The sequence below is a fragment of the Dromiciops gliroides genome, chromosome 6 (assembly GCF_019393635.1).
Source record: "Dromiciops gliroides isolate mDroGli1 chromosome 6, mDroGli1.pri, whole genome shotgun sequence".
NCBI classification, from domain to species: Eukaryota; Metazoa; Chordata; class Mammalia; order Microbiotheria; family Microbiotheriidae; genus Dromiciops; species Dromiciops gliroides.
Window position 1 is genome coordinate 113,370,639 of NC_057866.1, and position 25,463 is coordinate 113,396,101.

Sequence of the window (25,463 nt, forward strand, 5' to 3'; positions counted from 1 at the left end):
CCCTGGATTCAGGAGGTCCTGAGTTCAAATCCGGCCTCAGACACTTAGCACTTACTAGCTGTGTGACCCTGGGTAAGTCACTTAACCCCAATTGCCTCACCAAGAAAGAAAGAAAGAAAGAAAGAAGATGAGGGCTTAAACTAAAATGGTGGCAGTGTAATTAGAGAGGAGGAGATGAATATGAAAAGTGTTCTATAGAATGAATTGATAACCAAATATATTTTTAAAGAATTACAAGGCTTTTATAAGAGAATTATTTTTACATTAAACCATTCACATTTTAATGTTTATTCATGCCATAATGAGACTCTTGAGCTTTTAGAAAAATAACTGTTTTATTGAACTGTCACAGAGAATAAAATACCTAAATTATTTATAATTCAAACCTTTGCTCTATTTCATCTGCAATCACTCCCAAAATGATGAGAAAGAGGTAGCAGGGGATGGCATATTTCTTACATGAAAAATATGATTTCTAACAATCCCCACACCAACATTGAACACAGTCTTCTACAAGGTTTCCATAATTGTCCAGGCCTTGGGCTCTTCCTTCAGCAAGGTTCCTAAAGTTCATCACTGATGGTAATTTCAGGAATCAATCTCTAAAGATCCTTTGTAACTGCAGGAGGGAACTTTTGTAATTTCATCACAAAGGAAAAATTTCTGAATGACAATTTTTTTTGGTGGGAGGGGGGGTGGGGTGGTGGTGGTGGTGGTGAGGCAATTGGGGTTAAGTGACTTGCCCAGGGTTACACAGCTAGTAAGTGTTAGTGTCTGAGGCCGGATTTGAACTCAGGTCCTCCTGACTCCAGGGCCGGTGCTCTATCCATTGCGCCAGCTAACTGCCCCTTTATTTTATTTTATTTTTTCTGAATGACAATTTAAGCAAGTCTTTTTTTTTCTTTATTGAAAATTTTATTTTCTCAAATTATATATAAAAACAAATTTTAATGTCGATTTTTAAAACTTTGTTTTCCAAATTCTCTTTCTCCCTCCCTTCCCACCGCCATCAAGAACTCAATAAAGCAAGTCATTTTTGCTTATCGATCTTCACTGCTTTTCCCTCATTGATATCAAAGTTTATAATCCTCTCATTTTTAAAAAATTCCAAACAGAATTTAATGAAACCTTTACCCCCTCATGAAATGAAAAAAATAGAATATTATAAGCAACTTGGATATTTAGCATTGGCTTTGAGAGATCTGTGATCCTGGTACTTTTCTATTACTATAAGAGGTTAGGGGCAGGGGCAGCTAGGTGGCGCAGTGGATAGAGCACCGGCCCTGGAGTCAGGAGTACCTGAGTTCAAATCCGGCCTCAGACACTTAACACTTACTAGCTGTGTGACCCTGGGCAAGTCACTTAACCCCATTTGCCTCACCAAAAAAACCCCACAACAACAACAACAACAAAATACAAGAGGTTAGATGTTACCTACTAATTGAGAGTTATTAATGGTAACTGTCCCATATGCCTACTTTCTCATGTCTAAGATATTCTTTATAAGAAGTTACATATGTATCAAAGGTTTCCTTGATGAAGATGTTAGGAATAGGCAGGCTTTGGTACACAGTATTCTCTAGCCGACTGTATCTATGCAGTTACACAATTCACTGACCAAGTGGGCTTATCTGTTGGCTATCAAAAAGGATGAGATTCTGTCTTAAAGATTAGATTTCAATAATATGCCTATTATGCATCTATTAAAAACACACAAGTAACACTCTCATTTAAAGGCAAGAATTAGGCCCAAGCCTAAACCTGCAACCATCTTTGGAGTAAAGTGAATTCCCAAAAAGAAAAATAAATTATCTGGGACAGGGTAAATGGTTCCTTTAACAAGATAGCTTTTTTCTGACTTTTAGGAGCAAGTAATCTCCATGGAATAGTATTATTTATGGGTTAGGATTGCAGCAACTGACTGAGCTCTGAAACTTGCTATGAGTCAACTGGTTTGAATACACAAGTTACAATATGTAGTCATGGAACTTGGTATCACAAGTTGGCTCCCTGAGGCATTTTCTTTAGCCATTTCTATTTAGGTTACTTCAAAATCAGTCAAGTGAGAGCCACCTACATTAGGGAAGTCAGTGGCAAAGGCCAAAGCCTCCCCCTTCTAGATGAGGACCATACCATATTGCTGCAGCAGCTTTTTCTTCTACAGGCTCAGTTAGGGCAATTGATTAGATTACTTGGTGGGGAAAGGGGGGGGGGGGGGAGAGGAGGAAAACAGAGTTTCAATGATGGGAAGAAAAAGTCCATTATGTAATATCAAAAATGCATTAAAACTATTACTTTAAGACCCTTCAAATGATCTGTAGTGAGCCAAAAGAAATGAAAACAATATTCATCTCTCCTAGACTTCTTAGGTGTCAGCTCCAGTTGGCTTTCACATAGAAGTGAGATCTTTTAAAAAGCAGATGCAAAAAATGTTAAAATGATCATCACAGTATAACTTACTAAAGCACAAAAACCTAATAGTGCTATACAAAGCAAACTATGCCCCATAGGAACAAACATGACTTTTTTTTTTTAAAGTAGAGGGTGGGGGCAGCTAGGTGGCGCAGTGGATAGAGCACCGGCCCTGGAATCAGGAGGACCTGAGTTCAAATCCAGCCTCAGACACTTTACTAGCTGTGTGACCCTGGGCAAGTCACTTAACCCCAATTGCCTCACTAAAAATAAATATTGTTTATTAAACAATGTTTATTAAATAAATAAATCAATAAAGTAGAGGGTATGGGGCAGTTAGGTGGCGCAGTGGATAGAGCACCGGCCCTGGAGTCAGGAGGACCTGAGTTCAAATCTGGCCTCACACACTAGGTGTGTGACCCTGGGCAAGTCACTTAACCCCAATTGCCTCCCCCCCCTACCCCCCACAAAATCAACAGTGTTAGAAAGTAGAGGGTGAGAGAGAAATCAAACACCTTTACTGTAAAATTTGAAAATCCCAACTCAAGGTGGATGAAATAGATGTCAAAGCAAAAACTAAAAGGGAGAATCAAAGTAAGGATGCTTCTTCAAATAACTTAACCTCTAGCTTCCCCCCAGGAAGTTACACCAAGGTCCACCACAAGGAGGCACACTGCAAGCAGTTACACAAAATAGGCTTTCAAGAGTAACTGCAGAAAGAACAGCAGAGTGCCATACCAAGCAAAAGACCAAAGAATGATTTTATAGAGCCAGGGGGGAAATCATCTGGAAGAACAAAAAGTGAAGAATATAAAGGGAATCAATTTTTTTAAATGTGAAGGAAGGTGGCCCTGCAGTTCCAGATTTCAAAAACTATTACAAAGCAGTAATCATTAAAACAATCTGTTACTGGATAAGAAATCGTGGTAGATCAGTGGAATAGATTAGGCACAGTAATAAATGACCATCGTAATCTAATGTTTGATAAACCCAAAGATTCAAGCTTTTGGCGTAAGAACTCACCATATGATAAAAAATGCAATTACTAGGCATAGACCAACATCTCACACTATAGATGACAAAGTCAAAATGGATAAATTATTTAGACATAAAGGGTGATCTCTTAAATAAACTATGGGGACATGGAAAAATGTACATGTCAGATCTATGGATAAGGGAATAATTTATGAGCAAACAAGGGAGGATAACGGGAAGTAAAATGAATTTTGATTAGGATTTTAAAAGTTTTTACACAAACAAAACTGATGCAGCCAAAATCAGAGGGAAAACCAGAAACTGGGAAAAATTTTTGCAGCAAGTTTCTCTAATAAAGGCCTCATTTCTCAAATATATAGGACACTGAACAAAATTCACAAAAATAAGACCTACTACCTAGCTGATGAGTGTTCAAAAGATATGAAGTTTTCAGAAGATAGCAATGCTATCAATACACATATGAAAAAAATGCTCTAAATCACTATTAATTAGAGAAATACAAATTAATACAACTCTGAAGTACATCATCACACCTATCAGATTGGCTAACATAACAGAAAAAGAAGGTTAAGAAATGCTGGAAGGGATGTGGAAAAATTGGAACACTAAAGGCACTGTTGGTGGAATTTTGTGAACTAGTCCAACCATTCTGGAAAACAATTTGGAATGACATCCTAGGAGCTACAGAACCATGCATACCCTTTTACCCAGCAATACCACTATATCCCAAAGAGATCGAAGAAAAGAGAAAAGGACCTATTCGTATCACATATTGATAGTCACTCTTTTTTTAGTGGCAAAGTACCCCACCTGTGACAGAGGAGATACTCATCAACTGCAGAATGGCTGAACCAGTTGTGGTATATGATTGTGATGGAATATTATTGTGCTGGAACTAGGAGACCATTGTACATAGTAACAGCAATATTTCACACTGATCAACTGTGAATAACCTAGCTACTCTGCTGAAGAAAATGATCTAAAACAATTCCAAAGAATTCATGATGGAAAAAGACATCCACTTCCAGAGAGAGAACTGATGAACTTTGAGCTCTGAGCATACTTTTTTTTTTTTTTAGTGAGGCAATTGGGTTTAAGTGACTTGCCCAGGGTCACACAGCTAGTAAGTGTTAAGTGTCTGAGGTCGGATTTGAACTCAGGTCCTCCTGACTCCAGGGCTGGTGCTCTATCCACTGTGCCACCTAGCTGCCCCCTCTGAGCATACTTTTTATTTTTTTTATTTTTGTTTTGTTTTGTTTTTACAAGGCAATTGGGGTTAAGTGACTTGCCCAGGGTCACACAGCTAGTAAGTGTTAAGTGTCTGGGGCCGGATTTGAACTCAGGTCCTCCTGAATCCAGGGCCGGTGCTCTATCCACTGCGCCACCTAGCTGCCCCCGAGCATACTTTTTAAACTTTTTTTCTTTGTTTTTTTGTTTGTTTCCTTTTGTGACACAGCTAATATGGAAAAAGGGTTTACGTAACTTCACATGTATAATCAATATCATACTGCTTGCCTTTTTAAATGTCAATGAATCTTCAGGTCTCTAGCAAAACAACAATCCTGATTCTTAAGGGGTGGCACATATAAAGGATAAAGACATTTTGGTCTTAGAGTCAGCAGAGAAGGGACCCAAGTATGAATTCCATCTCCAAGATTTATTAAGGGTGTGACCAAGGACTTCATTTTAAAATCTTTGAGTTTCAGTTTCTGTTATTTGTAAAACTGGGATAACACCACTAGTATCATTATTATTCAAAGGGCTATGAGATTTCTCTGACTACAAAGTTAAAAAATTAAGAAGAGATTGCATTTCCTGAGTGCTATTTATCAGTGGCTTACCACAAGTTGAAATTTCCCTTGGAAGTAAAGTGGCTTTATAACAGGAAAAGAATGGATCAAATTTTCCAATTTTTGTTAAAATTGGAAGGAAATTGTTGGAAGTTTATCATTAAGCTGAGAGCTCGAGAGCAGAGACCATTCCCCCCCAACCCTTTCCTTTGTTTCACCAGGATTAGCACAGGGCTTTGGTGTACATTAAGTGTGTTTCTAAATGTCTACTGAGGACTGACTGCCATTCAAAAAGGTGCGAATTTAAATTTCCCCAAAATCAGGGGAAAACTACTTTTCTTAAGTTCTCTGTTAGGTCTTCATTTGTTTTCATTACGAAACAAGCAAACTTTTGGTATTCCTCTACTTTTATTTTCAGCTCTCACAATGACCTTCCTTTATACTGTATCTAAAATAACTTTTAAAAGGCTTTTTAAAAAGCCTTCATTCTCACTACCACATGCCCACTAGTCCCAACATCTTGACACCTAAATTACTGAAATGGCTTCTGATTATCTAGCTTCCTTGCCTCTAGTTCACCCTACTTTGAGGCCACTAGATGGCAACAATGGGAATGAATGTCGGACTTGGAATAAAAAAGACCTGAATGTGACCGCTGCTCTGACACATACCAGTTATGTGACTGTGGCCTTTCAGCCAGAGTTAATTAATCTGTAAAAAGGAGATGATAACCATACCTCCCTCACATGATTTTTGGGAAGGATCCAATGAGAACACACAGGGTGTCCCTAAAATCTTAGTGCCCTTGTAAGCCTTAATAGCTGTTCCCTTTAATTCCCTCTTCCTTGTTTGGACAACTATCTCCTTGTGCATTCTGATGATAAAAAATCATTTTCCCTAACCTTCTCCACCTCCTTCTCCAGTGTATTTCTCTTCCTATTCCTTTCTGATCTTCTTTTAATATCAAGATATCACAAAGTCAATTCCTAAACCTTCTGTTTAGATTCCCCCCCAACACCCACACACACGATCTCCCCATATTAGAATGTGACCAATTTATTGTTTAGTCTTTTATCACTGTTTGTTCTTGTTTAACTTTTTATGTTTCTCAACTCCTGTGTTTGACTGTCAAAGCTTCTTGTTGCCCTGGTCCTTTCATCGGGAGTGCCTGGAAGTCCTCTATTTAATTAAAAAACCTTTTTTCCCCCACTGTGGGACTTTGTTTTGCTGGGATAAGTTTGGGCTATAAGTCTATCATATTCTTTGTCTTCTGGAATGTCATGGTCCAAGCTGTCTTGCGGTTGCAAGATCATGTGTGATCTTGACTGTAGCTCTTCAGTACCTGAATTCTTCCTGGCTGCTTGCAGTATTTCTTCTTTGACCTGGAAGTTCCTGATTTTCGTATTCTTTTTCCTGGGAGTTTTCATTTTGGGGTTTCTTTCAGGTGACCAGTAGATTCCTTCTACTTCCACTTTGCCCTTTGGTTCTGAAATATCTGTACAGTCTTCTTTTACAATTTCTTTAAATATGATATCTGGAGTGGGCAGACCAAAAAAATAAAAAATAAAATAAAAAACTTGTTCCAATGGCCAGGAAGGCAACTGAAACAAGTACTGTGGAGAGCTTAGAGCTTGATCCAGTATCAAAGATGTCAAGGTCATCAGCAGTCGTCTTGATTTATTTTTTTTGTCTTGTCACTGGACTTTGATGACTCTGGAAGAGAGAGTGAGGCTGACAACATTTTGTGATTCAAGAGTGAGTCAAGACATCGCCCATCGTGATACCATTAGTTTTCTTCAAACAACAACAAACAACAAATATGATGTCTAGACTTTTGTATGACCATGATGTGCAGATAGTCTAATTCTTAAATATGATCTCCTTGATTTATTTTCCAGATCAGTGGTTTTTATTATGAGATACTTTACATTTTCTCATTTTTTTTTAGTCTTTTGACTTTTAAAAAAATATTTCTTCTTGCCTCATGTCATCATTGTTTTCTTTTGGTCCATGCTAATTTTTAAGGAACATGCTGGTTGGGTTTCTTACCTCTTGTTCCAGGCTGTCAATGCCCTTTGTAGGTTTTTCTTCTATAGCTTTTTTTTTTTTTTTGCAGGGCAATGGGGGTTAAGTGACTTGCCCAGGGTCACACAGCTAGTAAGTGTCAAGTGTCTGAGGCCGGACCTGAACTCAGGCACTCCTGAATTCAGGGCCAGTGCTTTATCCACTGTGCCACCTAGCCGCCCCTATAGCTCTTTTTTATTTTCCATTTTTTTTTTCCTTTAGTGCTCTCATTTCATTGTTAAAAAATATCTTTAATTCCTTTTGGGAGGGGCAAGGCAATGAGGGTTAAGTGACTTGCTCAGGGTCACACACCTTGTGTCAAGTGTCTGATGCTGGATTTGAACTCAGGTCCTCCTCAATCCAGGGCTGGTGTTTTATACACTGTGCCACCTAATTGCCCCATAATTCCTTTTTTCTTTTTTTAAATGCTAGCTTTATCTCTTCTAGGAAATCTAGTTAAACTTGTGTTCAAGCTGTATTTTTCTTTGAGGTTTTGCTTACAGATTTTTAGAGTCACCATAACAACTTTTTTGGAAGGTATTCTTTTTGTTTATTTGTTTTTGTTCTTTGTTTTTTGCTTGCTGTCTGACTTCAGACTTTATGTTAAAGCCAGGCTCTGTGCACTTCTATAGGGAAGATTTGGGTAGGTCCCATTGCTGTTTTTTTTCTCGGGATTATGAGTGTTATGTTTCGGGATCTCAAGGATAGCTCATGCTCCACATCTGAGAATTTCCATCACTTCCAAAGTGATGTGATTCAGAGTAAAATCTAACTGTTGCACCCCTGGTCTAAGCTCTGAAAGTTTTTGACCTGCTTTTAGGTCTGAGCAATTGTTGGTGCACTTGGCCATTATCAGTCAGCTATGAAGCTCTTCTGGTTCAGAGTGACACAGAGTGACACCCTTTGGTGTGGGATTCCTGCCTGATTATGAGACCACCATGGAATTGACAAGGTGGGCACAGATCCCTGGTCAGTCTGCTCTGGAACTATGGCCTGGAACCAAGTAGTGGGCAACAAAACTGCCAGTTCATACTGCTGATATAGGTCTGGAAGTGCCTCAGGATGAATCTGGGACCCCTTCTTGCTCTGGTTCACAGAATTTCCCTGGGCACTGGTTTGGTCCACATGTGGTATGGTTCACACCAGCCCCCTATCCCATGAGTTCATAAAGCTCTCCATCTCCCTGTATTGACTAGGAATGGAAAAAGGACAAATTGTGATTTTTCTCTTGGATTGTCCCATCATGATTCAGCGTGGTGTGTTTGTTTTCTCTTTCTCTAATCATGTTATATGTTTTTCTCAAAAAGCTTGACCGGGGAGCTGTGAACTGATTCAACCATTCTGGAGAGCAATTTGGAACTATGCCCAAAGGGCTACAAAGCTGTGCATACCCTTTGACCCAGCAATACCACAATTCCACTATTAGGTCTTTATTCCCAAAGAGATCATAAAAAAGGGAAAAGGACCCACATATACAAAAATATTTATAGCTGCTCTTTTTGTGGTGGCAAGGAATTGGAAATTGAGGGGGTTGCCCATCAATTGGGGAACGGCTAAACAAGTTGTGGTATGTGAATGTAATAGAATACTATTGTGCTGTAAGAAATGATGAGCAGGCAGATTTCAGAGAAACCTGGAAGGACTTGCATGAACTGATGATGAGTGAGATGAGCAGAACCAGAACATTGTGCACAGTATCATCAACATTATGTGTTGATCAACTGTGATAGACTTGATTCTTCTCAGCAATACAATGGTCCAAGATAGTTCCAAAGGACTCATGAAGGAAAATGCTCTCCAAAGTCAGAAAAAAAGAACTATGGAATCTAGATGCAGAGTGAACCATACTATTTCTATTTTTTTGTCTTTCTTTTTTGAGCTTTTTCCTTTTTGCTCTGATTCTTCTTTCACAGCATGACTAATGCAGAAATATGTTTAATGTGATTGTACATATATAACCTATATCAGATTTCTTGCTGTCTTGGGGAGGGGGGAGGGAGAAAATTTTGAAACTAGAAATCTTATAAAAACAAATGTTGAAAACTATCTCTACATGTAACTGGAAAATAATAAAATACTTTTATGGAAAAAAAGCTTCACTGGCTCATTACTACCACCTACTCATTAAAGAAACATTTGTTAAGCACCTACTGTGTATTTAAGAACACTGTGCAGAGGAGTAGGGTAGTGACAAAAGTGAGATAATAAATGCTCTCTGTACTCAGCATTTAACCATTTAGCAGTGAAATAAGACAGAAATGGTTTTCACTCAGACATTAAAATAGGTGTGATATTTGCATTATTTTTACCCTCAGTGTAACTTGAGGAAAGAGCTATGTAAACTTTAAAGAAATATATATACGTGAATTATCATTATGATCCCTAACATGTTTTAGATGAAAAAGCATCATCTATTAGGGGAAAAAAGGTTTCTCAAAAAGACTCCTCCCAAATTAGTCATTCCAAATGACTTTATTCCTTTCACAATTCAAATATGTAGATTGTGCGTCAAGTATTTGTAACCAATGAAGAAACAGGACTCTGCATATTTTCCTTATTCTCAAAAGATTTTAACTACTAATATTCAGTTGACTAAAATACAAATTCCAAACACTGGCTCTTAAACCTTGGCAGTACTATTTGGATTTTTGAAAGGTGACAAAATGTACAACACAGTTCTCTTGGGAAAGGGTGTGGTGGTCATAATTATGAAGTTTACAAGAAAATTTAAAATATTATGTATGATTTAGACTGAAACATGAATCCAGCAGTGATATATTTTTGAAAGTTTTCCTGTGTTATGATTATTAATTGTTAATGGGCATCATATTTCCTATCTTCTTAATGAGTAGGGGGAGGAGAAGGGGGAAGGGAGGAAATTTGGAAATGAAAAGAAAAAGGAAATACATTTTAAAAAATAATAAAAACAAACAAATAAATAAAATTTTGACATACAAAAAATAGAAAACAAGTCCTATATGACACTGATAGTCTGTTACATACAGCTTGTTTTTTTAAATAATTATATTTAACATGGTAGGTTCCTTACACTGTGTCCTCTGGAATGTATCCAGAATACTTAACTAATTTCTTTTATCTTCTTTAGTTACTGCTTTCATTTTCTGGCAATCACCGAGACATGACTCTCTCCTAGTGATGGTTTCCCTCACCACCCTTTCCAGTACTGGCTAGCTACCCTTTTTTCCCATACATCTTCTGCTATGCAGGCTGCTGGTCAAGGAAGAGAAATTCCTTGTCCCCAGTGGCTAATGCAGACTTTCCCTCTACCGTAATCCTAAACAACCTCTCCTCTTTTGAGGTTTACATAATCCAAATTTAACATCCAATCCAGATACTGGTGGCTGTTATCTACTGACTTCCAGGATATTCTCCATTGTAGCTGAATGAGTTCAGTACCTGGTTCAGTCTCTCTCCTCCGCATAGCTTGCTATCATAATGAGGATTTGACATATATATCATGTTCCTTCCAATTCTCTAATTTTTCAATTCCTCAACTGACTCAATTCCCAAGACTCCACACATACACACATGGTCCTACGCTGGATTTTGCCATTGCACCAAAATATTCAACTTTGATATACAGCAGCTAAACTACATTGTAGAACAGAAGCTGATGATCCACATTAGTGGTGGGAATTTCCTATACCAATCAACTAACTCTAGTGGCCATGATCACCAAGATCAAATATAAAGTCCACTATTTGGACTTGAAAGCTCTTCATAACCTGATCCCTTTCTACCTTTCCAGAACTCTTACAATTTACTCTCCTTCATGTACTCTGAGCTTCAGTTAACTGATCTATAAAATGGAAATAACATTAACACCTACGTCACAGGGTTGTCAGATGGATAAATGCAATATGTGGTTTGGGAGGGGAGTCTTATTTTGGTCAGGGTGAATTTGAGATGTGCACGGGATGTCTCACTTGAGATTCCAGTATTACTTGACTAGAAAATAACACCCAAAGATGACACAGAATCATTAACGAATGACTGGCTACACTTTGGGGTCTAGACATTTAACTAGTTTTACATGCACCTAATTATACTATCATTTAGTTTCTGGCTCCATGTTGTTCGGATCAGGAATGGTCAAATGCACTGGGAATACTGCTGGAGCAAGAGTCGTCAACACTACCAGCCTCTTAGACTTCTGCTTGTATTACATTCTTTGGTAAATGCACGTCATTTGGACCATGTCCCGAACCGGGGGGGGGGGGGGGGGGTCCCCTGGGAAAAATTAAGATTCGGTTATTCTTATTCTGATCTAGATGTCTTCAGTTGTCTTGCCAGGACCAAGCTAATAAAATTAGAATGTAACATAAGTACATACTTAAAGCTATACACAGATAAGGAAGCAGTTCCCTTGGGTCATCTCTGCCTTATTTAATGGCCCATACAATCACCTCAGACTTAGAGGGAGATACTCTTAGCCTCTGACACTTACTAGCTGTGTGACCCTGAAGAAGTGACGTAACCTCTTTTGGTCTTAGTTTCCTCATCTGTAAAATGGACATAATAATAGTACCTATCTTACAGGGTTGTTGTAAAGATCAAAAGAGATAACACACATAAAGCACTCTGAAAAATGTTATATAAATGACATTGCAATGATTATTTTTTTATTAGTATTATCAGTTGACTTAAGATGACTGAATTTCATTCACCTCTTTTCTGTTAAGACATCCTGCTGAATCTTAGTCTCAGACACTTGACACTTACTAGCTGTGTGACCTTAGGCAAGTCACTTCACCCTCATTGTCCCACAAAACAAACAAATAAAAACAGACATCCTGCTGAGTCTTTTTGGTTTTGTTGTTGTTGTTGGTTTTGGTGAGGCAATTGGGGTTAAGTGACTTGCCCAGGGTCACAAAGCTAGTATGTGTTAAGTGTCTGAGGCTGGATTTGAACTCAGGGCCTCCTGACTCCAGGGCCAGTGCTCTATCCACTGCGCCACCTAGCTGCCCCTTTTTTGTGTTTTTGCTGCTGAATCTTTTTAAAGCTAAGACTAAGAACAAATATTTCCATTTGTCTTTACAACTTTCATCATTCTCTGAGGTCACCAATGCCAGGTGGCCTCTGCCAATATTTTTTTGGGGGGGGGCACAAATTCTTTATGCATCTAGCTCTTATAAAAAGAATTTTAGAGATGATGTTACCTCTAGCAAAGAAACCAAAGCAAGTTATTAAGCAGTCAGAAACCCATAGTCTTCAAGTACAAGACCACTTCTCTTTTTAGGATCCTTTGTTCTCTTCCTCAAGAAGTTATTGACGTGGATTATGTTTGATTTTTCAGGCATTATCTACAACAATCACATTATTTTCAATGGTTATGAACAAACACAATCTCTCTATATATACACAGACACACACACAAATGTGTGCTTATGTATATGCAGATGAAGTGACCATAAGGGTTTGTAGTGGCAGCAACAAATGCACCAGCAGCATTCATCTAGTACATCCTAGCTCTAGAAAGAAAAACCCCAGATAAACAACAAAATGGTATGATTAGAGATTAGAATCTATCTTCAGGTAAAACACATAGGGAGGAAAAACATGGGCCTGTTGTGATGGTGTCACAGGATATTCTGGGGCCAAAAGCAGTAAATATGACCTTGAAATGTCTTGGGGCAGAATCTGGTTCATGCTACATAGATTCACTTGGGTTTTTTGGATTTATTTTTTTTTGGTTACAAATGAATTTATTTTCTAAACTGGTATATTACTTTTTGGGGGGTGGGGTGGGGCAATGAGGTTTCAGTGACTTGCCCAGGGTCACACAGCTAGTAAGTGTCAAGTGTCTGAGGCTGGATTTGAATTCAGGTCCTCCTGAATCCAGGTCTGGTGTTTTATCCACTGTGCCACCAAGCTGCCTCTGCTATATTACTTTTGACCAGTTGTTCGTTTGGCCACATTTTCATCCACAGAATATAATTTTTAGCCTGCTAGCTGCAAAGATGTGCTGATGGCAATGTCCTTCTCCTGATTGTGATCTTTCTTTATTTTGAGAAATTAGAGAGCTGGCCCTGGATTCAGGAGGACCTGAGTTCAAGTTTGACCTAAGACACTTGACACTTACTGGCTGTATAACCCTGGACAGGTCACTTAGCCCTCAATGCCCCACCCAAAAAACCCAAAAAAACAAAGGAATACAGAGAGATGTTTTCAACGACACATGTTTTAAGAATGTTAATGGGATAGGGTATAAGGGTTGGCTAGTCTTTGTAACAATTGGAGTGACACCACCTGCTGGAGAGTTACTGTAGGAAAGCCCCGCCATGAGGTTCTCCTCAGGCTTCTGAGGGCAAGCCATGTGGCTTTCCTTGGCATCAGGAAGTGATGTTTGCTCGTGGGTACTGTCTATCAAGGCTACCAGCCAATTAGCTTGGAGATGTGTGTTCCAGTGAATGGGATGTTCCCAGTTTCACAGGAGGCTTGCCAGATGAAGGAGGTGTGGCTCATGCTCTTTCGTGAGGACTCTTGTAGAGAGTGCAGCTAAAATGTGCACTCCCTTTGATAGATAGATGAATCTAGGCCTCTTTCTCTCTCTCTTCACCAAATTCTTATTCTCCTTAATAAATGCTTAAAGGTCTAACTCTTGCTAAAGCTTATCATTTATTGGTGACCACTCATTAGATATTTTAGACAGACTAGCTAGTATTTTAGCCCCTTACATTTTGAAAATGAAATGTGTTAGGACGAAAGAAGATATAAAGAGTAAAATAAAATGTAAAATTGATCATTTTGATTATATAAAATTAAAAAGCTTTTGCACAAGCAAAACTAATGTGACCAAGATTACAAAGGGAGTAGAAAACTGAGAAAGAATTTTTGAAACAAATATCTCTAATAAAATAGAGAACTGAGTCAAATTTATAAAAATACAAGTCATTCCCCAATTGATAAATGGTCAAAGATATGAACAGGCAGTTTTCAGACAAAGAAATCAAAGCTATCTATAATCATATGAAAAATGCTCCAGATAATCACTACTGATCAGAGAAATGCAAATTAAAACAACTCTGTGGTATCACGTCACACCTATCAGAGTGGTAAATATAACAAAAACAGAAAATATTGGATGTTGGAGGGGATGTGGGAAAGCTGGGATGCTAATCCACTATTGGAATTGTGAAAAGAACCAACTATTCTGGAGAGCAATTTGGGACTATGCCCAAAGGGCTATAGAACTGTGCATACCCTTTAAGCAATACTACTGCTAGGTTTATATCCCAAAGACATCCCCCAAAACAGAAAAAGACTTATTTGTACAAAAATATTTTTATAGCAGCACTTCTGGTGGTGGCTAAGACTTGGAAATCAAAGAAATGCCCATCAATTGGGGAATGGCTAAACAAGCTGTGGTATATGATGGTGAATGGAATATTATTGTGCTATAAGAAATGACAAGTAGGATGACTTTAGAAAGGCCTGGAAAGACATATATGAAATTATATATAATGAAGTGAGCAGAACCAAGAGAACATTGTGCACAGAGACAGTAATACTGTTCGATGAAGAACTGTGAACGACTTGACTATTCTCAACAATACAATGATCCAAGACAATCCCAAAGGACTATTGATGAAACATACTATCCACTTCCAAAAAAAGAACTGATATTGATGGAACAGACTGAAGCATTCTATTTTTCACTATCATTTTTTCTTTTAATCAAGTTTTCTTGTACAAAGTGACAAATATGATAATGTTTTACATAATCATACATGTATACCCCATATCTGATTGTTTGCCACCTTGGGGAGGAGGGAGGGAAGGGGGGGGGAAGAGGGATAAAAATTGGAACCCAAAACTATAAATAAAAATGTTTATTACAAAAACAAAAACAAAAAAAAGAAAAAGAAAAAGAAAGGGGCAGCTAGGTGGCGCAATGGAAAAGCACCATCCCTGGATTCAGGACAACCTGAGTTCAAATCCAGCCTCAGACACTTGACACTTACTAGCTGTGTGACCCTGGGCAAGTCACTTAAGTCACTTAACCCTCATTGCCCCACCCAAAAAAAGATAAAAAGAAAAAGAAAATGAAATGTGTTCACTATTACTGGCTATAACAATCTAGTCTGTAACCTTCATTGTTATACTGTATGTGGACTCCTCTGGAATCCTATCTCAAACTCAGCAAGTATACCTTCAGTGTATTCCATTTGATACTGAAAACAATTTATTTTTGCCATATCACTTGTAGAAAAAGCAAATTCTGCCCTATACATAATCATAGAAATCATATAATTTACTTGGAAGTGTGATCAAATAATGGGATTTAGCAGATACTCAAAGACCCACCTGGAGATTAATCTAGACTGATTGAATCAAGTGAGAGTGATTGACTGCTGATTAAACCTACTTCAAGTTAATTGGATTGTAATCACACCTGGCTATCCCTTAAGAAGGTATTGTTCTCAGAAGCTAGACTGTGAACTCAACTTGAGAACACCTTCAAAACCAATGGATTTGGATGATGCCAACCAATCAGCTTGAAGCAGTGTATAAGGACCGCCTCTGTTCCAGACCTATAAAAAGCTTCCAAAATCAGCTTGCTAGAGAGTTCCTGAGCAGGCTTGTGGAGGAGGACCTGAGGAAGAACCCAACCAGCTGGAACTCTAGGCTAGATAGACCTTTTCTTAACTTTCTGAACTCCATGTGAATACCTGTATGCTTTAATAAATGTTTAATGCTCAAAGACTGGTGCTGAAGCTTCTAATTTAAGGCGATCACACAATATAGATTTTAAACATCAGAGAAGGGACCTCAGTAGCCATTTAATTTCATTATTGTTCAGTTATGTCTAACTCTTCATTATCCCATGTACCACAGCACACCAATACTGTCCATGGGGTTTTCTTGGCAAAGATTCTGGAGTGGTTTGCCATTTTCATCTCCAGTAGATTAAGGCAAACAGAGGTTAAGTGACTTGTCCAGAGCCAAACAGCTAGTAAGTATCTAAGGCCAGATTTGAACTCAGATCCTCCTGAATCCAGGGCCAGGGCTCTATCCACTGCACCACCTAGCTGCTCCTGAAGACTCAATTTTCTATTCAGTTCTGTTCAGTTCTTTTCATCAGGAAAGTTTTAAGTTCTCTACCTCATTGAATGTCAATCTTTCCCCCTGAAATAGCATGCTCACTTTTGCTGGGTAGTTGATTCCTGGTTGCAATCCAAGCTCCTTTGCCTTCCATAATATATTCTAAGTCCTATGATCCTTTAATGCTGAAGCTGTCAGGTTCCTGACCATGTAATCCTGACTGTGACTCCTTGATATTTAAATTGGTTCTTTCTGGCAACTTATAGTATTTTCTCCTTCCCCTGATAATTCTGAAATTTGACTACAACATTCCTTGGAGTTTTCATTTGGGAATGTCAGGAGGTGATTGGTGGATACTTTTAATGACTATTTTACCCTCTGGTTCTAGGATATCAGGGCATTTCTCCTTGATAATTTCCTGAAATATGCTGTCAGGGTTTTCAAGTAATCCAATAATTCTTAAATTACCTCTCCTAGGGGCAGCTAGGTGGCGCAGTGGATAAAGCACCGGCCCTGGATTCAGGAGGACCTGAGTTCAAATGTAGTCTCAGACCCTTGACACTTAACTAGCTGTGTGACGCTGGGCAAGTCACTTAACCCTCATTGCCCTAAAATTTTTTTTTAAATAACCTCTCCAAGATCTATTTTCCAGGTCAGTTGTTTTTCCAATGAGGTATTTTACATTTTCTTCAATTTTTTTTCATTCTTTTGATTCTTTTTGACTGATTCTTGATGTATCATAGAGTCATTAGCTTCTACCTGCCCAATTCTAATTTTTAGGAAATTATTTTCTTCAGTTAGCTTTTGTACCTCCTTTTCCATTTGGCCAATTCTTCTTTTTGAGGAGTTGTATTCTTCACTGCTGTTTTTTTTCCAATTTGGCCAATTATACAGTTTTTAAGGAAGTGTTTTCTTCAGTCAACTTTTGTGCTTCCTTTTCCAAGCTGTTGACTCCTTTTTAATAACTCTCTTGTACAACTCTCATTTCTCTTCCCATTTTTTTCTTCTAACTTTTATTTGATTTTAAAATCCTTTTTGATTTCTTGGTTCCAAGAAGGCTTTTGGTTTTTAGACTAATTTATCTTCCCCTTTGAGGCTTCACTTGTAGGCATTTTGAAAGTGTTGTCCTCTTGTGAGTTTGTGTTTTGGTTTTCTCTGTCACCATAGTAGCTTTCTAAGGTAAGGGTCACATTTTAGCCTAATTAGTGACTTCTAAAGTTGAGTTCTGTTCCTGGGCAAAAGGGGCACTGACCTAAGCTTCTTGTGCTGGGGGCCAAGGACCTGGTCACTGGCTTTCTCCTCTAAGACCTTAGGGGTTTGTGGTTTGCTCACTGCACTGGGGTAGCTCAGCCTAGTCATTCTGTTGTATAGGTGATACCCCAGTTAGCAGTTTGCCTTCTGCACTGGGCCTAGAGGCCTTAACTGGCCTGCTGAGCCAGGACCGAGGGGCCTTGGTTATTGATCTATGCTGTGGCTAAGAGCCTCCTGCTGACTTGCCCAGATACCCTCTGTGCTGTGCTACATTAACCAAGTGAGACAGACCTTTCCTGACGTCCTTCTAAATTATCTTAAGCTGGAAGATTGTTTCACTTCGTTTTTTGTAGGTTTTGTAGGTTTGTAGGTAGCTATGCCTCCAGAATCCATTTAGAAGCCTGATTTAATTTCCATGGGAAAGTGAGGAGAACTCAGGCAACTTCCTGGCTTCTTTCCTCCATCTTGGCTCCACTTCTTATAATTTCAAAATAAAACTTATCCCTATGGATAAATGGAACTAGACATGAAAACTGGTTGACAACTATCTCATAAACGATATGTTTGTGTTCACCTGCATCTAAATAAAGGTATTACTATTGCAGTGCTCCCATTCCACCTCTATACCTATTTCCTCTTTGTCTCTTTTGAAATTCTCTGGTCCCTAATTTTAATCCTTACTCTAGAAGACACCTTTTTAAAAGCTATAATGGGAGGGGCAGCTAGGTGGCACAGTGGATATAGCACTGGCCCTACATTTAGGAGGACCTGAGTTCAAATCTGGTCTCAGACACTTGACATTTACTAGCTGTGTGACCCTGAGCAAGTCACTTGACCCTCATTGCCCAGCCAAAATAAACAAAAAGTTATAATGTACAATGTAGAGTAATCTCCAAATAAAAGACATTTAAAAGAAGCATACTTGAAATAAGTTTATGGAAACACTGGATTAGAATATTTGTTCCTTATTAACTAACCATCAAGTACTTAGACACTTATCCAGCTTCACAAGAATACTACAAATAAAAAAGTGATATTTTTACATACTTTAAGGTAAATTTAAATTATTATCAATTATGTGCAAATTATTGAGACCAAAAAAATCCTACCCCTGCTAGTCTTATAATTGAGTTTATATGTTGCAAATATGAAATATTCAGGATGTATTACATTATAACAAATACTCCATGATTCCTCAAATTATTTTTTCTGTATTTGAATTTTGTTGTAGCAAATATATACTGTATGCAAAGTAAGGTCACAAGCTCAGACTTAGTAATCTATTATAAAAAGGTTATTGTGGTCCACATTAAAAACAGACAATAATTTGACAATAACTAAATGTACAAATAAGCTTTAGTTTGCTGAAGTTTATTAGAATGAAATGGCACAGACTAATAACGTGTAGATGCTATATACTAGAAGCTTCTAACATTTTGGCTACCTATATCAGAGCTAATATTTAATTACTAATAAATATACTAATCACAAAATATATATCATGGCTTTAAGTAAAGAAAACATTTCAATTTAAGTATATGATACTCTTCCATAGTGAAAATATAGAAATTATACATCACAACAAAACAGTATAAGCAACTTAGGGTAAAAATTTCCCCCTTATCTTACCAGATTAATCAGTCGTCTCATTGCATGTTCATGAGAGCAAACACATTCACAGGGATCAAATCCACCTTCTGCCATGATTACCAAGGATGATTTCAACAAAACTGTTTATACCTATCAGGAAGTTAACAAAAAAAGAGAGATAAATATAAGATAGTAGTACAGAGTAGTTAATTTTAAAATTTAGACTATATAATATGAAGATTTTTTTAATTTGAGTATTCACTTGTCTTACCTACTTCTAAATTTTCTCATACTGTAATATTACCTCTTTAATTTTGTATTTTCCCAGTGATTTCATGTTTTACTATTTATGTAGTTATCCAAGGATAACAGAATATTTATAGTTGGATCGGAGATAGTTTTTTAGTCTTTATTTTATTCTTTCTCCATTATTATTATTCATGAATTCTTAAATTCTACTGAGAAATAAATTTTCATGAGAGTCCCTATATAAAGTTTTGGGGATGATCAATTAACCAGTCAATCAAAATGATCACTTCTCTTTACATATCTATCAAATACAGATTTTTCCAATATTATATTCAAATCCATAATTTCCTTGCTGCTTGCCTATTAAATTTTTCAAGTCTAGAAAAGGGAATATTTAAGACTCCTACAATTATGCCTCAGCAAAGGATACCTAATGATCATCCTGTATGCTCCTAATGTATCCTTGAAATGTCAGGATAACTCAAAAGCAGAATCCAATATACTGGGGAAATATCCTATGCCAAAATGATAAGAAAAGGTAGAAGCATGGAGAGGTCACCTTCTGCATTACTAGAGAAAATACCTACATTCACCTAGGTCTTTTGGTATCCTAGTTGCCTTTCCTATAAGTCCACTTAGAAGCAGCTAGCTAGGTGGTTCATTAAATAGAGTGCTGGGCTTGGAGTTAGGAAGACCTGAGTTCAAATCTGACCTCAGACACTTACTAGATCTGTTTGCCTCAGTTTTCCTAAATGTAAAAAGAAGATAATTACAATACCTCCCTCCCTATGTGACTGGCACATAGATGATGCTATATAGATGGCTGTTCTTTTCCCACTTCCCTACATATTCACTATACTTTCTAGTGTTTCTATGTTTCATACTGACACTTATCTATGGAACACATAAGCATAATGTAGCTTCCTGTTTTGTCTTAAATTTTGTTATTCACCTGAAATAATGCTTGCATCTCTTTTCCTGCTTTCAATACAGAGAAATATGGGACTCTACCAAACTCCTACTATGAAGTCCTGATGTCAAAACCAAAGAAATATCTCATATATAAAAACAGAGAAAGAACTATAAACCAATATTCCTAATAAATAATAATCAAAAATAATGAAAATATTGGCAAAGAAACTACTAGAATTAAAAACTATTCACTATCATTGAACTGAACTGATACCAAGAATCCAGCACTAGATGGATATTGGCATGATTCATCTTTTTAATAACAAAAGTCAACAGATGCAGAAAAAAAAAATTCCAAGAAAATGCAAATGAATTTATGTGAAAAAACAGTTGAGAAGTAACTAAAATTATAGGTTACTAAATTTTTCATATCCCTTAACCCTTAGATTACATTTCTTGTACTATAGTAAATCCAAAAAAGGCTAATGAGAAGCAAGGAAAGATTCATATATGCAAAAATGTTCATAGAATTTTTGTTATAAAAGATGGGAGAAAACTTGAGGGATGATAAATGAAATATCACTACAGCATAAAGAATGATGAATACGAATTCAAAGAAATATGGAAAGACATACCAAGCAGTACAACAAAAAGAAGAAACTCAAGTCAAAAGAATAATATACACAATCACTACCAACAATGTAAAGTTAACATAAAAGGCAATAATAAGGATCTGGTCAAATAAAAGGGTAACTGCTAATACCATCCTGCCTAATATAATAATTCGTAATATAATAATATAATGTAACAGAACAACATTATACTTTATAATGTATGCATATATTCACATGTCATAATATATAATAATATGCAATAATCTAAATATGATCATATACAATACTAAATTATAACCTAATGTAATAATAACCTTAAAACGTTTTGGGGTGGATACTATTCAGTTAAATCAAAATAACAGTCAATAAGTATTTATTAAGTGATTTCATGTACCAAACACTGTGGGGTTTACAGCTCCTACTCTAAAGGAGTTCACAGTCTACTGGGGGAGACAACATGCAAATAACTACGTCGAAACACAATACATGATAAATGGGAAATAATCAGCAGAGAGAAGGTACCAGAATGAAGGAAGAACGGGAAAGCCTTTTTGTGAAAGATGGAATTTTAGCTGAGTCCTAAAGGAAGTCAGGGAAGCCAGGTGATAAAGATGAGAGAGAATTCTCAACATGGTAGACAGTCAGTGAAAATGTCTTTAGTCTAGAGATAAAGTGGGGGTTTTGGGTTGTTTTTGTTTTTTCAAGGAAGAGCAAGAAAGCCAGTGTCCCTAGATCCCAGAGTACATGAAAGGGAATAAGACTGCAGAGAAAGTATGGAAAGTTGAAAGAAGCATATAATGACCTTTCCCTGCTCCAAGAAAAGATGTGAAAAGGGCAGGTCTCCTTAAATTGGTGCTTTGTGTGCTTTAAGAATTTAGCCCATAAAATTCAGATATAACTCAGCAAACAACACTAGTACTATTTGTTAGGGTCAAATTCAATTTGAGGGGCAAATAATAGAGGCTTTTCATATGTGTAAGACTTGACCATATCTCCTTTTAATAAAAAAAGTAGTTAAAATAAAAGATAAGAATATGAACAGCAGGAGCAGCTAGGTGATACAGTGGATGGAGCCACCAGCCCTGGAGTCAGGAGGACCTGAGTTCAAATCTGGCCTCAGACACTTGACACTTACTAGCTGTGTGACCCTGAGCAAGTCACTTAATCCCAATTGGCTCACCTCCCCCCCCCCAAAAAAAAGAATATGAACAGTATACATAAAAATCTGAATATAACTACTGTCTACTAATGTGTAAAATCATTCCTGCAGCTAAGAATATTCCTTTATTTCCTCAAAAAATAAAAATATTTCAGACCATATTAATGTTATCATAAATAGGAAAACTTAGAAGAAACTGTAAGATAAACTCTGGAGTGGGGGGGGGGTCTAATCTCAGATAAATCACTCTCAGTTTCCTTATCCATAAACTGAGAATTAGGATTAGATAAATTATCTCTAATTAGAATTAGATAAATCACCTTCAACTCTATGACAAAATAACTAATCTTTGCTTCTCTCAATCTTGAAATTCTATATCCTACCTCAAAAACCTATGGCACATGATATAACATAAATACTATATAAACTAATTTATACAGATTTATTGTGAATAAAACTATAAAAATTTTAACTTATAAAACAAGAAAAAATAAAGAGTAAGAAAGTGTAAACCAGGCTTGGTAAGGGAGAACCAAGAATAATATCAAAACAAACAAAAAAGCCCAGTAACACACTGGTTATTAAACTCAAGAACTTAAGTTACTGAAGCAAAGGCTCCCTATTTGAAAAAGACTGCTCAGAAAAGTAGAAAACAGCTGGGCAGAAATTAGGTTTAGAAAAACATTCCAGTTGCCACAAGAAGTTCCAAATGGATACCTCACCTGATAATTAAAAAAAAAAATAGTGAAGAAAATAAGTTCCTTTCAAAATTATGGCTACCGGGAGAATTAACAACAATAACGGATTGAGGTAATTACTGGAGACAAATTATTAAAGTTATACTGCATAAAATGCTACAGCCTTTAAAATGAACAAAATCATTTCAGAAAGAAAATAAATTGATGAGATGAGAGAAAAAATCCTTGCATCAAATATCACTAATAATAGTCTTCTATTCAAGTCACCAGAAGATGCAATGGAAAAGTATCAGCTACAGAGTCAGAAAACCACTGAATGCTGACCCCGTCACTTAGAACTGAAATGTATAGCTTCTTTGTTGCACAGACATTTGCAGAAAGGGGAAGAAAAAGAACATGTGTATGAAACACTATGGTAATATTTTTTTTTTCAGGGCAATGGGGATTAAGTGACTTGCCCAGGGTCACACAGTTAGTAAGTGTCAAGTGTCTGAGGCCACATTGGACCTCAGGTCCTCCTGAATCCAGGGCCGGTGCTTTATCCACTGTGCCACCTAGCCGCCCCTATGGTAATATTTTTAAAAAGACATCAACAATTTATTTTTTTTAATGAGCAATAGAAAAAAAAGGAAAAAAAAGGAATTAGAGTATGGAAAGAGAATTAAAAGCTTAGAACAAGACGTACAAAAGCTTACCTAAGAAAATAACTCGCGTAAATTAAAATTGAACAAAGAGAAGCCAATGACCCCATGACACATCAAGAAACATGAAAACAAAGTCAAAAGACTTAAGAAAAAGAAAATGTGAAGTATTTCATAGCAAAAAAAAACCTAGGAGGTGGCTAGGTGGCACAGTGGATAAAGCACTGGCCCTGGATTCAGGAGTAGCTGAGTTCAAATCCGGCCTCAGACACTTGACATTTACTAGCTGTGTGACCCTGGGCAAGTCACTTAACCCCCATTGCCCCACAAAACAAAAACAAAAACAAAACCTAGAAAATAAATCAAAGAGAGATAATTTAAGATTTGACTACCTGAAAGCCATGAGCTTTTTGAAAAAGAGTCAAGGCATCATAATTTCAAGAAATCATAGAAGAAATCTGTCCAAACTCTTAGAGTGAGAGTGCAAGTTAGAAAGAGTAAAAATCCACTAGTTACCTCCTAAACGAAACCTGAAAATGAAAATTACTAGGAATATTACAGTAAAAATCCAGAGCTTTCACAACAAAGAAAATATACTGCAAGTAGCCAGAAAGAATTCAAGTATGGGCAGCTAGGTGGCACAGTGGATAGAGCACCGACCCTGGAGTCAGGAGTACCTGAGTTCAAATCTGGCCTCAGACACTTACTTAACACTTACTAGCTGTGTGACCCTGGGCAAGTCACTTAATCCCAACTGCCTCACTAAAAAAACAAAAAATAAAAACCAAAAGAATTCAAGTACAAAGGAATCACACGGTCACCATAAAAAGATTTAACTACCACCACTATAAAGGAGCAGAAGGCTTAGAGTATACTAACAACAGTTATCCCTTCCACACTGTGACTCTCCCTTATCAAGGTTTCACTGTATCACAAGTCAGCCTAAGAAATTAAATGATAATTTTCTGAGAGTTTTGCAGAAACTGAAGACAACATGTATAAGCCAGGAGATGACACAGAGTCTATGACCAAATACTTAACTCAAATTTTAAAAGAAGGTGCTGTAAACACCCCATAAAAGAAAAAGAAAAAAATCAGACTTCTTCTCTGGTACAAATGGAGAGCCAAAAAATTTTACACAGATTTTCTAGATCATGGGGAAGCTGCACCCTTAACCCCCACCATGTGGAAAAGATAACCGTATCCCAGAAGGCAAAAGATCTGGGCTTACAACCAAGAATTATTAGTCTAAAACTGAGTATAGTTGAAAAAGGGATCTTTAATGAAATAGAAGACTAACACATTCCTAATGAAAAGACCATTAACAAAATAGAAAACCTGATATTCAAACACAGGAATCAAGATAAGTATATATGAATGAGCAATCATAAGGGATTAAATCAGGTTAAACTCTATTCATGCTTACATGAGATAAGAAACAGTCAATCCTCAACTCTGGCTCCTAGAAAACAATGTGAAAGTCAAAAACACAAATGTTGATACATTGAACCTAGGGGTTCCTTCAATCACTAAAAACTGTAATCTTTTGCTAGAGATTGCTGAATATACACCTTTCTGAAAACAATTATTTTTTAATTTTATTTTGGTTTTTTTCAGGGCAATGAGGGTTAAGTGACTTGCCCAGGGTCACACAGCTAGTAAGTGTCAAGTGTCTGAGGCCAGATTTGAACTCAGGTACTCCTGAATCCAGGGGCGGTGCTTTATCCACTGTGCCACCTAGCTGTTCCTGAAAACAATTCTTTATAACAAAACATTATTTCTGATAATATACTCTTTTTCTAACACATTAACCATAAAGTAACCCATAAGATTCAGTAAACAAAATGAAACTGGTGACATGCAAAACATTGTTTTCTCTTTAGTTATTCCTAAGAAGTCTGTCACCTTTTGTGCTAACATCTCTATTTTAAAAAAATTAATTTCAGACAATATTCACTTTTCATAACACACAAAATCTACAGTACAGCAAATAAAATGCTTAAAACAAAAAAAAATTTTTT

At 37.0% G+C, this 25,463-nt stretch overlaps 1 protein-coding gene across 1 annotated transcript in view; it reads right to left on the reverse strand.

Annotated features, from left to right (window-relative positions):
* SMIM14 (small integral membrane protein 14) overlaps window positions 1-25,463 on the reverse strand; it is a 74,784-nt gene that overhangs the window by 30,340 nt on the left and 18,981 nt on the right. Inside the window, exon 2 of the mRNA XM_043970783.1 lies at window positions 19,209-19,319. Within this exon, the coding sequence (XP_043826718.1) occupies window positions 19,209-19,283 (75 nt within the window). The 5' untranslated portion in view covers window positions 19,284-19,319. The remainder of the gene's footprint in view (window positions 1-19,208; window positions 19,320-25,463) is intronic.